Source organism: Phaseolus vulgaris, chromosome 7, assembly GCF_051622355.1.
Source record: "Phaseolus vulgaris cultivar YP4 chromosome 7, ASM5162235v1, whole genome shotgun sequence".
Taxonomy (NCBI): domain Eukaryota; kingdom Viridiplantae; phylum Streptophyta; class Magnoliopsida; order Fabales; family Fabaceae; genus Phaseolus; species Phaseolus vulgaris.
Window position 1 is genome coordinate 28,279,534 of NC_143504.1, and position 15,568 is coordinate 28,295,101.

Genomic DNA, 15,568 nt, shown 5'->3' on the forward strand with positions numbered 1-15,568 from the left:
AGGAATGTCGATTGACTTTCATCAATAACAGAAGATAGAACTTTCTTTATTATGTCCGCCAGCACCTTTGCTATGATTTCGTACATAGAGCCCACTAAAGAGATTGGTCTATATTGCTCGAACTTAGAAGGGTCCCTTACTTTGGGTACCAAAGCAACGAAGGAGGCATTGCAACCCTTTGGGATACACCCAGTTTTGTGGAAGAGCACCACCGTTGCCACAAGCTCATCTTTTATGACTTCCCAACTTTTCTTAAGAAAATTAAAGTTGAATCCCTCAGGGCCTGGACTCTTTGTGCCTTCACACTGTTACACAGCGTCTCTTATTTCCTTCTCTGTAAAGCCAGCTATTAAGATCAGATTGTCCTCTACCGATAGGGACTTAAACTCGACCGCATGAAGTCTTGCTCCAAAATCTTTCATTGATTTGAATCTATTCTCAAAGAGCTTTTTCGCTTCTAGGCGCACTGTACTATGTTCCTCACAACATTGACCCCCGACCTCAACACCCTTTACTTCCTTTCTAAGTTTTCTCCATCTCAGAGTTGAATGATAGAATCTGGTACATGAGTCCCCGTTCTTGAACCAACTTGCTCTAGCTTTTTGGCAAATAAGAGAATCTACCTTTTTATCGATTTCCCTCATACGACTTACCATCTCACACCTTTTCAACCTATCATTTTCCATAAGGGTTCCGTTGCAGTCTTCACAATCAAGATCCTTAATTTCCTGCAAAATCCTCTTCTTACTTGAATGAATGTTACCAAACACATCCCTATTCCATACTTTTATATCACCCTTCAGACGCTTCAGCTTCTTTTTAATCTTCTGAAAAATACTCCCCTGGAGGGAGTAGGAGTTCCAATTATTCTTTACCATCTCACAAAAACCCCTCTCCGTAAACCAAGCATCAATGGTTCGGAAGGGCTTAGGACCCCAAGCTTTATCCAAAGACTTCACCACTATAGCACAATGGTCAGAAACTTCCCTTTGTTGTGCATATTGTTTGCACATAGGCCAGTTTTCCATCCACTCCTCAGAGACAAGCACTCTGTCTAATCTACTCTTTGCCGAACCATTAGAATTAAACCACGTGAATTTTTTAACCTCAGTAGGAAGGTCAAGTAGTAGGTTAGCATCAACGAAGCTATTAAAACCTTTAATCTCACTTGAATGGTCATCCCTGCTCGTGTTTCCTTTCCTTTCACTACTGATCCTGCCGGTTGACTTAGCGCCAAAGCGTTGCCTCGCACGAACCTCCTCACCAGCTTGACTCCACGTGCCCTTCAATTTCACACCACAAGAGCTTCCTCAGGGAACCTGAAAACACAAGGTGGCGCCTCTACGGCCGGTGGCGCTCCAACGCTCAAGTCAGTAACAAGAACACCCAAAACTCAAAGAAAATATGCTCTGAAGAACCGTACTAAAGGCACACAACCCTAGCAGAATGAGCCGTAATGAAAACGTACCTCTGCAAATTCTGTTAAGTTTACCTTTATAGCTAGGTTTCTTCTCTCTCCAAGCCGTTATGCTTTTTGATGCGTGGCTCGCATCCAGCCCTGCACGTGTCGCCATCTGGGCTGGGATAGCAGGTAACGCCCAGCCCTACACGTGTCATCATCTGAGCTAGGATAACTCGAGCGTCACCTCTCTATTGCACACAACCCTACGCGTGTCATCATCTGGGTTGGAGTAACAGATAGCATCCAACCCTACACGTGTCGTCATCTGGGTTGGGGCAACTTGAACGTTATTTCTGTGTAGTAACCAGCCGCGCAACTAAGTCATCTACTCATGAGCAAGCTAACACGTAATGTGCCTTAGAACACCACCTGACCAGGCGAGTATCGGGTGCAGCACAATGCACCATCTCTGTGATATCGCTTGTTGTTAATGGCACCCTCCTTATCACTGCGCCATGAATGTTCCTGGGGCTGAGGAGACCTTGTCACCAACGAATGTCCACTCTGGGAATCCTGTCGCTGATAGGCAAGCTGTCCCTTTCAACCCACACGCCCTTCACACCCTATGTTGGCGCAACAATCGCCTCACTGGAATTGTACACTTGAACTTACACTTCTGAGCCTTAATCAGCTCCAACTGAGCTTACCGGGAAATCCGGCAATGTGCTCCTCGCGGCAGCGTCAGACCACCTGATCTCCCATCGTCAACACGTCGACGTTATACGATCTCGGTGACAACCGGTCATGTACGTTGTAGCACGCCGCTTCCACAATCGGCGACTACACTAGCTTCTCAACCACTCGCCCTTCTTTAGCCACGTGCTCTGCTAAACCCGCGTCACGTGGTCACGTGTTAGACACGTCATCACACCCGATGACCTGGTCGGTACACAAGCCCCCCAGTCTCGAGTTGCGACTTGTTCAGCGAGAAGACTAAAGAGGTTTAAACCTGGCGGCCTACGTGGCTTCGTGCTTTGGCGCTCATACTGTTCACTGACTTGACATTTCACCAACTTCTTCAATCACTCGCCACGTGGACTCATCAATGGCCATCATTCACTGTCGTTTGCGCTTCCCGCAACGTTCGAAACTCTTCGAATCTCTTAAACACTTCGCGCCATTTCACTGTTTCATTATCTTCTACCTTTCTTCGAACTCTCGAAACGCTCCAACGAACGCTCTGATGCCCCCAACCTCCATCTTTCTGAACATTCTTCTGATCATCTAAAGGTAACTTTTTTATCACTTCTACTGATATTTGTTGCATTTTGATCGGTTTGCATCATCCATTACCTGTCTGGAGCATACGTTGTGGGATGTTTTCTTTTTTCTTCGTTTAGGGTTTCTGAAATTTTCTCTACGAGCCCCTCTTGTTCTTCCCTCTTCTCTTCTTCTGTCGAGTCTTTCTGTTTACGAACACTCATACCTTTTCGTCTTCTTGCAGCTTCCTCGATGACTCGTCCAAAAATCACACCAAACCCTCATCCATCTCCTCGCAACCCTCTGGCGAAAACCCGTAGGGCAAACCCTTCTTCTTCCCGCGACCCTCCAAGGGGTCCCAACGTCCCCTCCGACCGAGTCGCGAGACCCGCTTCCTCTCATCGTATGCTCTAGACACTTCCAGATTACAAACGGCTATACCCGTGGGCCTCCGCAACCTTGCTGGGTGAGACCTCATCTGTTAACTCTGACCTCCACATCTTTCTCCTCAAGAAAAATGATAAGGAAAACCTCTCTTTCAGTAAAGAGCACTACGACAAAGTAGTCGTGCGGCCTTGTCCTCCCGGTGAGCCAACCTGCACCAATGATCAGGGGAGCGACGACACCCCCTTCTGCTTCATATACACCACTATGTTCAAGAAGGTCATACTCCGGTTTCCCTTCACACGCTTTGAGAGGGAGCTCCTGACCGAGCTCGACATAGCCCCCGCCCAGCTCCATCCCAACAGCTGGGCGTTCGTACGAGCTTACCAGATTCTCTGCGCACACCTGGTGATGGCAAATTTCATGAAAGTCTTCTTGAATCATGTAAGAAAATGGTGCGGAAGCAATGGATGTGTGTGTGCAAGATCCTCCTAAGAGTGGTGTTGATTTTGAAGGTGCATGATGTGTATGAACATTGGGAGGTTCGGCCAGCCCAAGGAGAGGTGAAGGATGTGAAGTTTAGAGCCTAGAGTTCTAGGGAGAAGCAAAGCTTGGCACAAAATGGCAGCATAACTTTACTCACAATAAACTTGAAAATACAAGGTGTAGGCTCCTCCTTTTATAGGCTAAGGAGGACCATAATGCAACCCTAATGCTAGCCAAATGAAATGTAAATGTGAAGCACATGGGTGCACATGGCACATGGGTGCACATGGCACATGGGTGCACAAATGAGCACATGGGGAGGGGTGTGTCTAGTTTTTATGCTCACCCCCTCCATGGGCTTTCTAGACCGACCTTGGTAAATTTAGAGGTTTTTTTAGAAACTCTAAGTTTACCTAGGTTGGTGTTTTAGGTTCCAAAATTAATTCTAAGAAAATTACAAATAAAGTTCCTATGCTAATTTTGAGAAGAAATTAAAGTCTACTCTACACTAGAGTTTATGGCATTTGAACATGTAAAAGAACGTCTTCTTGGATCCTCTTGGCCATAACTCTATGGTTGGCCCAAATCTACCCTTTGGTGGGCTTGCATGTGGGCTTGTGCTTGGGCCTCTTCCATCATCCCCTCCCTCTTGAAAAGGATTTGTCCTCAAATCCATTGCTTCTTCTTCTTCATGGCTAGGGGAATGGATGTGGCTTGATGGTGTCCATCATCTCCTTCTCCTTGAGAAGATCTATCCTCAGATCTAGAGATTTGATCTCGGATAGCAGCCTCTTGCTTCTTCAACTATGCTTTCCCTCCCGGATCAAACGTCCACCTAGGGGAATTATCAAATAAAGCAAATGAGTTAGTTGAAGCAGTTATATACAAATCAATTTTATGAAGTTGCCATTTTTGTTTTTCTTTTGTTTTTGGCAACTTTTTACAATATTTCTCTTTTAATGGTTGCATGTGTTCTCTAATCCTCTCATGCTTTGTAAAATTTTCAATAGTGGTTACTTGTTCCTTAGGCATAATTCCTTTAGGAAGTGGTAACAACGCAAAAAGAGAAAGAGGACTATGTTCACATACAACTTCAAATGTAGAAATATTAGTGGTCTTGTGGACTACTCTATTGTATGCATGCTCAATAGAAAAAGGATACTCATCCCAAGAATTGTGGTTGTCTTTCATGATTTCCCTAGGCATAGTAACAAGAGCTATGTTTTCAATTTTATTTTGACCATTCTTTTGAGGATGATAAGAATTTGAAAAGGACAACTTAGTTGCAAGTTTTTCCAAGAGAATCCTCAAATGATGGTTTTCAAATTTTGGAGCTCTATCCAACACTAAGTTTGAAGAGAAATCATGAAGACTTGTCACTTCTTTAAGGAAGAGTTTATCCATGTCCATGAAAATGGAATCCAAACCTTTTGTTGTCCTAGGAAGATCTAATATGAAATTTAGGCTTATGTCTTCCCAAGGATCATTTGCAAAAGGTGAAGGAGTATAGAGTTCATGAGACATCGCCTTAGATGTATTTTTAAAACACGGAATGTATCTAGGGTAATGTCTTTGAACATCTTTTCTCATGGGTGACAATAATTTTCCTTTTAAAAGCTCTAGAGTTTTATCAACTCTAATTTGACCCATGAGTTCTCCTTCATGAAGAATTTCTCTTTTATGTGTGAAGGTAGTCTCGTTGATACAACCTTTGTTCATGGAAATTTCAGTTCTTTGCAAAGGTTGTCTCAATAATACATGACAAGTTTCTTTAGGCACTACTTCACATAAAAAATTGTCTTTGTAGATGCCTATAGATGACTTGACCTTCACTTGGTGATATCTTGGCATGTATGTAAAATAATCTACTATATTTTTACCTATGCAAGCCTTTTTTAAGGATTCTTCTTTTTTTTCTAGCCTTGCAAGTGTTCCTTTACAAAAGGTAAGGCTAGGTTGTTCAACAAGAGGTATATTTTCAAATGTATTTTCAACTTTTCCTTCTTGTTGAATGACCTTGTGGGAAGGAACACTCTTCTCCCACGCCTTTTGTTTCCCAAGGGTTTTCTCTTGCTTTTTTATTTTTACATTTTCTTCACTCTCACTAGCTTCTTTTTCTTGGCTACTATTCTCATCTTTGTCCCTTAAGATCATAGATCTTTCATTGAAACATTGAGATGCTAATTGATCATTGCCAAGTTATTCTAAACATGGAATTTCTCTAGCTTGAGTGTGAGAGTTATGCTTGGTTAGGTTTTCTTGTCTCTCTTTCCTAGCTCTCCTAGGGAATTGTTGATGATATTCATTTTTCCTAAGACTTTCTTCCCCAAGATAATCATGATGTTTAGAGCTAGATGCATGAGAATGTAAATTTTTTGAAAATTGAGACTTCTCATTCTTTGCTTTATTCAAAACATTAAGTTTAGTCTCACTCTCCAATTGTCTATAAGCAATTGATTGCACAGTTTGTGAAACTTCTTTCAAAAGAGTTTTTAAAGATTTTAATTCACTTCCAATAGACTTTGTAGAATGAGAAGAAGAAGACATGGCTAAAGCTTTGTGTGTATACAAGTATTTTACCTTGAGAAAACTTAGGAAAGTCAAAGAAGGTAGTTTTCCAGGTAAGGGAGGTGAGTCACAAAGGACTACTTAAATACCAAGCCTTTGCCTTAGCCAAAAACTATCCCTCAATGTCTTCACACAAAACTTTCTCTTAGTAAACCACTTAGAACACAATTAAGTTGAGAAATCAAATTTTCAATGAAAGAAAACAATGCAAGCTACTAATCAACAAAGCTAGTCGGTTTATGTACTGTCCCGTATCCGGGCGTTGACTAAGTCAAGGTCAAAGTCAACACCAGGAGTCAAAGTCAACACGAGGAGTCAAGGTCAACACAAGGCGTCGCTTGGGTAAAGAGGCGCCACGTACCAGTGACGCCAAGAGGAAGCATCGCCAAGGCAAGACGTTGCCTAGGTGAAGGCGTCGCCCAGATCAAATATTACTAAGGCAAGGCAATCACAGTGTAGTTCCCCGATATCCATGGGTAGGAAAGACCATGGAGGGAGCGACGCCGTGGGAAGGCCTTAGGTCCCGATGATCCGGGAGAGTGATAAAGAGAAGAGAAAGGTGGCTTCAAGGCCATAGTAACAACACCAGTGTAGGGCAGCCTGACTCGTGAAGTACCCCTGCCGCCCCAGAGACGCCTTTGGGACAGATACGACTCAAGAGGAAGGTCACGCCCAGGGTAGCCGGGTGCAGGGTACGAGAGGAAGACAGATACGCTCTCAAAGTGAGTGACTAGATTATTGGGGGCATGAGTTGGCACCCAAAAAGTCGCCTCTTTGCGCAATAGCACTCCCAAGCAGGGGGACTCACACGTAGAAACGTCCCCGGATGGGGCCATGGCGCTGTGAGGCCCTCCACGAGTACGACAGCCAGGTCAGAATGGAAACACCCTTTAGCCAGGTATCAGGTAATTAAAGTCATTTAGTACAGTTTTTGTTTCGAGCGTTTAAGGTACTATAAAGGCTCCCAAGCGTTTCAACGTCTTAAATGCGCTACTTTTTCTAATTAGACACGCTGATTGAGTGCGTTACGTTTGTGATTAAAAGCGCTTTAAGGCGCTTTAAATGCTTGGGTAGTTTAAATAGCGCTGAGAATGTTGGGAACGGGGTTCGAAGTTTTGGCAAATTTTCGCAGAATACACTCCAGTTGCTTGCTCGAAATCGTGAGGCTACGCACAAGGGACTGGAAAAGAGGTTGTTTTCCAGAGCGAGAATATACACACGATACACAGTTCTTTTTACCACCTTCAGAGTGCCATACGCGGTGCTCAGATACGGAGGTGCACAGTTTTGGTGTTTCTTGCTGGCTGACTTGAGCGTCGGAGTGCAAACAGCCGCTAGGGCGCCCTTTTGTCCTCTTTTTGTAGGAATCCACAGGTAACCAGTGGGAAGGAGTCCCTAGCTGACGGTTGAGGTCGCGCACAAAGACGTCACAGGTCAACCGGACGGAACAGTTTAACACAAACTTAACAAAATAACCATGCAAAGCGTCACTAACTAAGCAAAAGAAAAGGCAATTACAAACAATTAACAATTGCTAATTAAGAATTCTATACTAGTCGACCCTAGGTGAGGCTTCTTGGACACTTGGAGCCCTTGAAGACACACTCACCGTCTAAAACGTAATTCAGAGGTAATTAACACAAATTAAGTTGTAAGGAAATTAAGAAAAACTCCCTTTGTTGATCCTCTTTTTGCTAAATGCACTTCCTTGTTGTCTTTGCTTGTTGGTCCTCCAAGTGTTTGTAGTGTTTTTCAAGAAAGCTTGATTCGGCCTTGGCTTTGTTTCCCCTTAGAATGAAGGTCTTAATTCTCCAATTCCAGCACCTATCAAAAGACTAGACCTTACCCAAGTCAAGTTTCAATTCAATTAAGCACCAAAGGAGAATAATTTCCAGCACCAAATTAGAGGTCAAAGAACAAAGCAAGAAACAATTTAATTGAATAAAACAGTACCACCAAAAGGGGTTAGATTATGAAAACTAGAAAGAGGTCCAAGAAATATTAAGCAAGCAAATAAAAGGTACCAAAATAAAGGTAGGCAGACAAAAGAATCCTAAGAATAGCACTAGAATTAGATGACCAAATAAAAAAACAGCACCACTGAAAAATGTTGTGGGCCAGAAACGTGTTTTTCCCCAATTTATGCTGAGCTGTATTTTTAAGATATGAATCTGAAATTTGATATGCAAGATATTAAAGATCTTAGCTAAAATATGGCTTTGGAATCACTCAAAACGCATGCACCAATTTGTTTTAATAAATTTTGCAATTTTGGTGTTCAGTTACGCCAGCTGTAGCGCCTCAGATTTGCACACTGATTTTAAAAGATTTATCATTTTTTTTCTGTTGATTCTTTTGGACTAATTCTTTTTTTTTCCTTTCTATAACACTTCAAAATTTCATATTCCAGAGAATCAAAATTTTCCTATGAGTGAAAATATTTTTCTGGAACAAAACAGCCAGCACAGAAAATGTGAAACAGGGGATTCTGGAAACTGGAAACAAAAAAACAGCAAGATACCAAAATTTAAACACAATGGAATTTGTGGAATAGAATTGTGTAGGATCTAAACACAATATGAACTCAAACTAAAAATTAAAAAGGCACCAAAAGATCAAAGAACAGCAGATTCAAAGCAAATAAAGATACCCAAAATCAAGAAACAATAAAGCCAAATAAAGGACTACTAAGAATTGTTGACATTGTGGATGAACATGACTTGACAAAACATATATGGATTCAGAAATTAAAGACTCAAAAGCATAATATGAACCAAATTAAAAGTGCAATAAAGACTCAAAAGCCTAAAAGAAAACAGCAACTCAAAGGTGTAAGGAATCCTATCACAAATTGCACAAGAAATTGTTCAAGATCAATTGAACAAAAGTGCTTCGGTTGGATCTTCCAAATAGCACACCAAAACAAATTAAAATGCAAAAAACAGCAAGACAATTATGGAAATAAGATGAGCAACATGAAATAAAGAAGAACTAAAAATGAAAAGACCAAAAGCAACTCATCTTGAAGAACCCAAGCTCATGATACCAAATGATGGCATATTTCATGAAGGTCTTCTTGAATCATGTAAGAAAATGGTGCGGAAGCAATGGATGCGTGTGTGCAAGATCCTCCTAAGAGTGGTGTTGATCTTGAAGGTGCATGATGTGTATGAACATTGGGAGGTTCGGCCAGCCCAAGGAGAGGTGAAGGATGTGAAGTTTAGAGCCTAGAGTTCTAGGGAGAAGCAAAGCTTGGCAAAAAATGGCAGCATAACTTTACTCACAATAAACTTGAAAATACAAGGTGTAGGCTCCTCCTTTTATAAGCTAAGGAGGACCATAATGCAACCCTAATGCTAGCCAAATGAAATGTAAGTGTGAAGCACATGGGTGCACATGGCACATGGGTGCACAAATGAGCACATGGGGAGGGGTGTGTCTAGTTTTTATGCTCACCCCCTCCATGGGCTTTCTAGACCGGCCTTGGTAAATTTAGAGGTTTTTTTAGAAACTCTAAGTTTACCTAGGTTGGTGTTTTAGGTTCCAAAATTAATTCTAAGAAAATTACTGATCCTGCCTGTTGACCAGAACGCTAGAGCTATGCCTCGTCAAACTTGGATCGACGTGTGCGCCGCGTCAACCTCCGTCCTTCATCGCGATCCACCTCAAGAACCTGCAAAAGAACAGAGCGGCGCCGCTGCGGCCGATCGCACTCCAACGCCCAAGTCAGTGACTGAACCACCAAATACTAAGAGTAACACTCAAGAACTCTCAAGGAACCGTGAACCAGTTCTCTCTCAGTATACTCAAGAACTCGCAAGCGTAAAGAAGACAATCTGAACGTGCGTACCTCAGAAGTTCGTTGGGAAACCCTTATATACCTGGGCACTTTCTCTCTCCTGGCAGTTACACATCTGGACACGTGGCTCGCATCCAGCTGTACACGTGCCATCATCTGGAGCCTCCTTGACTTGGGCGCTGCTTCTGACTCTCCTTTGGCTAAGTTACTTATGCATGATACTACTCAGTGCATTTTTGTCCTGGAGTGCGATCTCTACTGGATTGGCGAGCTAGGGTGCCTTCGTACACACCTTCCCTGTGGTCTCGCCGGCCGCCTTCATAATCTGCACCACCTTCTTCTTCGGCGATGTGCTTGCTCCGGCGATCTCTAATCACTTGGTCACCTGAGTTTACATCTGGCGACTTCATCTTTAACCCGGTGACCGCCGGTTCTGGTGTGCTGGAGATCGGAGCACGCCAACTTAATAACTGGCGACTTCATGAGCCCCCGACTTCCTTCCCTTCTACCAACCTGGCGTCTCGTCAACACGCCTATACCGTAGCTTGATGCCACGTCATCACTTCCGACTACCAGGGCGGTACACAAGCCCCCCAGTCTTAAGCGAAGACTTGTCCAGCGAAAAGACTAAAGGAGTCACGTCAATACCGATCTACGTGGCGCTGGCGCAGAATTCCAAGCGGTTGTACTTTCTGCTTTACTGGCGCAGAATTCCAAACGGTTACCTTCAATTGTCGTTTGCGCTTCCCAAACCCATTTCGAAAAACCCTTAAACCCATTTCTCTTCACTGTTCCATCACTTTTTCGTTTTCTCAGACACTTCAACTTTCTTCCGCAAAAGCTCTTGACACTCTTCAACCTCTTGAGTCACCAACTTCCTTCATCACTCTTCCGATCATAAAAAGGTACTTCCTTTACTTCTTCTGCTGGTTTTTCCTGCATTTTAACCGATTCGCATCATCCTTTAACTGTCTGGTGCATACGCTGTGGGCTGTTTTTCCTATTTCTCGTAACTTAGGGCTTCGTCTTCGTTACAACGAACCTTCGTTCGTTTGTTTTTCACCCTTCCTCCACGATCGAGTCAGCCTCTGCGAACCCTGATCACCTTTTCTTTTCTTCTTCCTTTGCAGATGGCTCGCTCAAAGATCACCCCAAATCCTCCTCCCTCGTCACGAAACCCTTCATCTCAAGCACACAACCAATCGCGAGCACCTGGTGCTTCTTCTTCTCAGGCTGAGAGGCCTGCACCCTCCCGCTCTAACCTGGCTCAGGCTACTCCACCTGTCGCCGGAGGAGCCTCCGTTCCTTCCCCAAACTTCAAAAAACTATACCCATGGGCCACCCCAACCTTGCTGAAGGAAACTTCCTCAGTAAACTCTGCTGGGGCAGTTCTTCGTTTGAAGAAAGGGGACGAGCCTCACCTATCGTTCCACAAGGAGCACGACGACAAGATGATGGTGCTACCTTGCTCTCCCGACATGCCGGTGTGCGTCGACGACAAAGGGAACACCAGTGGGTTGTTCTGCCTCATATACACCACTCTGTTCAAGAAGGTAAAACTTAGGTTTCCCTTTACTCGTTTCGAAAGAGAGCTACTTACCGAGCTCGACATCGCCGCCGCCCAGCTCCATCCCAACAGCTGGGCGTTCGTGCGGGCCTTCCAGATCATGTGCGACCACTTGGGGCTGCCAGCGTCAGTGGACGTCTTTCTCTTCCTCTTCGAAGCCAAACACCCAGGCGATCGCCTGTGGGTGAGCCTTAACGGGATTGCTGGGAGGTCATTCCTCTCTATTTTCCAGAAATCTTACTGATCCTGCCTTTTGACCGGAACGCTGGAGAATGCCTCGTCAAAGGATCGACGTGCGCACCGCTTCTCACCTTCGTTCCTCTCCGGGATCTACTTCAAGAACCTGCAAAGAAACGATACGGCGCCGCTGCGGCCGATCGCACTCCGACGCTCAAGTCAGTGACGGTATCACCAAATACTAAGAACGAGAACCGTGCAAATCCTCTCTCACAATCAGCTCTGTCACTCGCAAGCGTAAAGTGTATGAACTGAACGTGCGTACCTCAGAAAGTCTGTTAAGAACTCTTATATACCTGGTGGCTTTCTCTCTCCTGGCAGTTACAGACTTGGACACGTGGCTCGCATCCAACTGTACACGTGCCATCATCTGGAGGCTCCCTGACTTGGCGCTGCTTCTGCTCTCATTTTGGCTAAGTTACTTATGCATGGTACTGCCCAGTGCATAGCTAACTTAGGAGTGCGATCTCTACTGGAACTGGCGAGTTAGGGGCCTTCATACACCTTCCCTGTGGTCTCGCCGGCCGCCTTCATAATCTGCTTCTCCTTCATCTTCGGCGATGTGCTTGTTCTGGCGATCTCCGACTGCTTGGTCGCCTGGGTCTACATCTGGCGACTTCATCTTCAACCTGGCGATCGCCTATTCTGGTAAGCTGGAAGTCGGAACACGCCAACTTAACAACTGGCGACTACACGTGCCTCCCGACTTCCTTCCTATCTGCCAACCTGGCGCCTTGTCAACACGCCTACAATTTAGCAGGATGCCACGTCATCATACCCGACTACCAGGGCGGTACACAAGCCCCCCAGTCTTAAGCGAAGACTTGTCTAGCGAAAAGACTGAAAGAGCCTTCGTTAACACCGATCTACGTGGCACTGACGCAAAATTCCAAGCGATTGTACTTTCTGCTGCTCTGACGCTCCACCAAACCCTTCACTCATCGTTCGACACGTGGCTTCATCAACGGCTCTCTTCATCTGCCGTTAGCGCTTCCTAAAATCATTTCGAAAACCTTTAAACCCATTACGCTCCACTGTTCCATCACTTTCTTCGTGCTTGCAAACGCTCTCACTTCCTTCTGCGAAAGCTCTCGACGTTCTTCAACGCTCTAGATCACCATCTCCCTTCACCGTCTTCCTGATCATCGAAAGGTAATTACTTTCCTTCATCTGCTGGGTTTCCTTGCATTTTCACCGATTCGCATCATCCTGTAACTGCTTGGTGCATACGCTGTGGGTTGTTTTTCCATTTCTCCTTCTGCGTAACTTAGGGCTTTGTCGATCGTCGCAACGAACCCACATTCGTTCGTCTTTCACCTTCCTTCTATGATCGAGTCAGCCTTTGTAACCCTCCTGATCATTTTTCCTTTCTTCTTCCTTTGCAGCTGCCATCATGACTCGCACCAAGATTACCCCGAACCCCCCTCCATCAGCGCGAAACCTTCCTTCACAAGCACACGACTCAACACAAGTTCGTGGTGCTTCCTCTTCGCAGGCTGAGAGGCCTGCATCTTCCCAAACTGCCCTGGCTCAGGCGACTCCATCTAACGCTGGAGGAGCCCCCGTCCCTCTGCCAGACTTCAAAACTCTATACCCCTGGGCTAACTCAACCCTTCTGAAGGAGACCTCGTCGGTGAACACTGCGGGAGCCGTTTTGCGGTTGACTGAGGGGGACGAAATCTACCAGTCGTTTCACAAGGAGCACGACGAAAGGATGATGGTGCTGCCTTGCCCCGCCGACCTGCCCGTGTGTGCTGATGACAAAGTAAGCGCCGACGGGCCCTTCTGCTTTGTCTATACAACTTTCTTCAAGAAGGTCAAGCTTAGGTTCCCTCTTACCCGATTCGAGAGGGAGCTTTTGACCGAGCTCAACATTGCTGCCGCCCAGCTTCACCCGAACAGCTGGGCGTTTGTTCGAGCCTTTCAAATAACGTGCGACCACCTGGGGTTGCCCGCGTCGGTGGACGTGTTTTTGTTCCTTTTCGAGGCCAAGCACCCAGGAGACCGCCTGTGGGTCAGCTTGAATGCAATTGCTGGGAGATCCATTTTTACCATCTTCCAGCAATCGTACAAAGACTGGAAGGGAAAATTCATCCAAGTACGTGCAAACGACAAGGAAACCTCCCTTCTTGATGGCTTCCCCTTGTACTGGGTGGACAAGGGGAAAAAGGAGTCCAAGAGCTGCTTCAGGAGGCCCAGAAGTCCTGATAGCATGGGAGCATTGGACAGAGACCTTTGTCTCTTCTGGAAGAAGGTGGCGGACGCCAACATAACTTTCCTCACCACTTCCCTGATCAGCTTTGAATTCTTCGAAGATCAGCTAGAATTTCAAATAGGTTAGGTCATTTGAACCATTGCTTTAATACTGCTTCTGTTTAGCTGTCTCTGGGCGTCTTGTGCGTTATGCGCAAGACTTTGGCTTTACTTTTCCTGCACATATTATCTGCTTTGCTGTTTATTACACTATGCACTTATCTGTTTTCCTTGAGTTAACCCACGCATCTCTGTCCCCTGCAGACAACATGTTGCCCAGGAACATGCTCGCTGAACTCAAATCGCTCGCCCGAAACCACGGGTTGGCAACCGGTTCCCAAACGGTGCCCAACTCGGCGGTCGAGAAGGCCATCGTTCATGGGCGATCACCGCCCAAGGAACCCACCCAGCGCAAGAAACTGGTCCTTAAGAGACCTAAGCGAAAAGCCCCTCAAGTCGTCCATGAGGAGGAAGAAGAGGATGACGAGGTCACAGAGGATGGCCTCGTTACAAAAAGGAAGAGGGTGGCACGATCTTCTCCACCTGCTCCACCCCCTCTTCCAACCTCAACACCACCATCAACGCTGGCTCCTCCTCCCTCATCGCCAACACCACAAGCTCCTTCATCACCAGTCCAAGCGGTTCCGCTGGCCACTGCGCCACCTGCAGCTGAGGCCCAAGAGCCAAATTTCCTGGAGGACCCCCCAAGTGCCTCTACGCCACACATCTCAGCTGGAGGGGGCCCCCCTTCAAACACTTCAGCTGCAGAGAACGTTCCAATCGGGGATGAGGTTGCTCACACCTCTCCAATTCTAATTACCGAATCCCCGATTGCGTCGCCACGCCAAGAAGCAAACACTGAAAATCCTGCTAAGGAAGGTGGCGGCGAGAACCCTCAACAAGCCCCCCTGGCGCCTCTCCAAGCAGCAAACCTTTCCCTTGAAGTCACAAGGATGTGGGAACCTCTGACTGCCAAACTGAAGACCATAGCAGAGGATATCCCAACGATCATAACGAGGGCTGTGGAGAGCTCCACCAGGAGGCTTCAAGACGATCTCTTCAACCTCAAGACTGAAAATAGCACTATGAAGGTCGAGGTGGAGAAAATGTCATTCAGCCTGACGCTCGCAGAAATCGAACACTCCCGAGTGGAGGATGCCCTGAATACCGAGCTCAGGCTGGCGCGCAAGGAAGCTGCTGACCTTCGCCGCAAAGTTCACGATCTTGCCCAAGAGAAGGTCGAGTTGGAAAGCAAAATCGTGCCTCTTCGCACCAAGGCGAGCGACCTGGAGGCTCACATTCAAGCTGACGCCGCCAAGCTGCAAAAACTGGAGCAGAGGTCGATCGACCGCGAGAAGCTACTTGGGCAAGTAGAAAAAGCGAGGGACGACGCCATGGCTGATCTCGCCGAGGCAAACAAGGAGAAAGGAAAGATGGCTGCCGAGTTGGCCCAAGCTCAAACGGAATCCAAGAAGGTTACTGACGACCTTCTCCATGCTCAAGAGACCAACGAACAACTCCGAAAACAGGTTGAAGAGCTGGAGCAGCAGAACAAAGAGCTCAAGAAACAGGTTGAAGAACTTCAAGGGCAAATTGAAGAACTTAAGCTAAA

At 45.9% G+C, this 15,568-nt stretch overlaps 1 protein-coding gene across 1 annotated transcript; it reads right to left on the reverse strand.

The window, feature by feature from the left end:
- Positions 1–308: 308 nt before the first annotated feature.
- LOC150025862 (uncharacterized) lies at positions 309–1,013 on the reverse strand. The gene has a single exon (XM_090304781.1). The coding sequence runs from the start codon at positions 1,011–1,013 to the stop codon at positions 309–311; it is 705 nt and encodes a 234-aa protein (XP_090160907.1).
- Between the last annotated feature and the right edge of the window lie 14,555 nt (positions 1,014–15,568).

Bases quoted from the DNA above. Each gene is read 5' to 3' on its own strand.
- LOC150025862 (XM_090304781.1), bottom strand. From the start codon at position 1,013: ATGTGCAAACAATATGCACAACAAAGGGAAGTTTCTGACCATTGTGCT.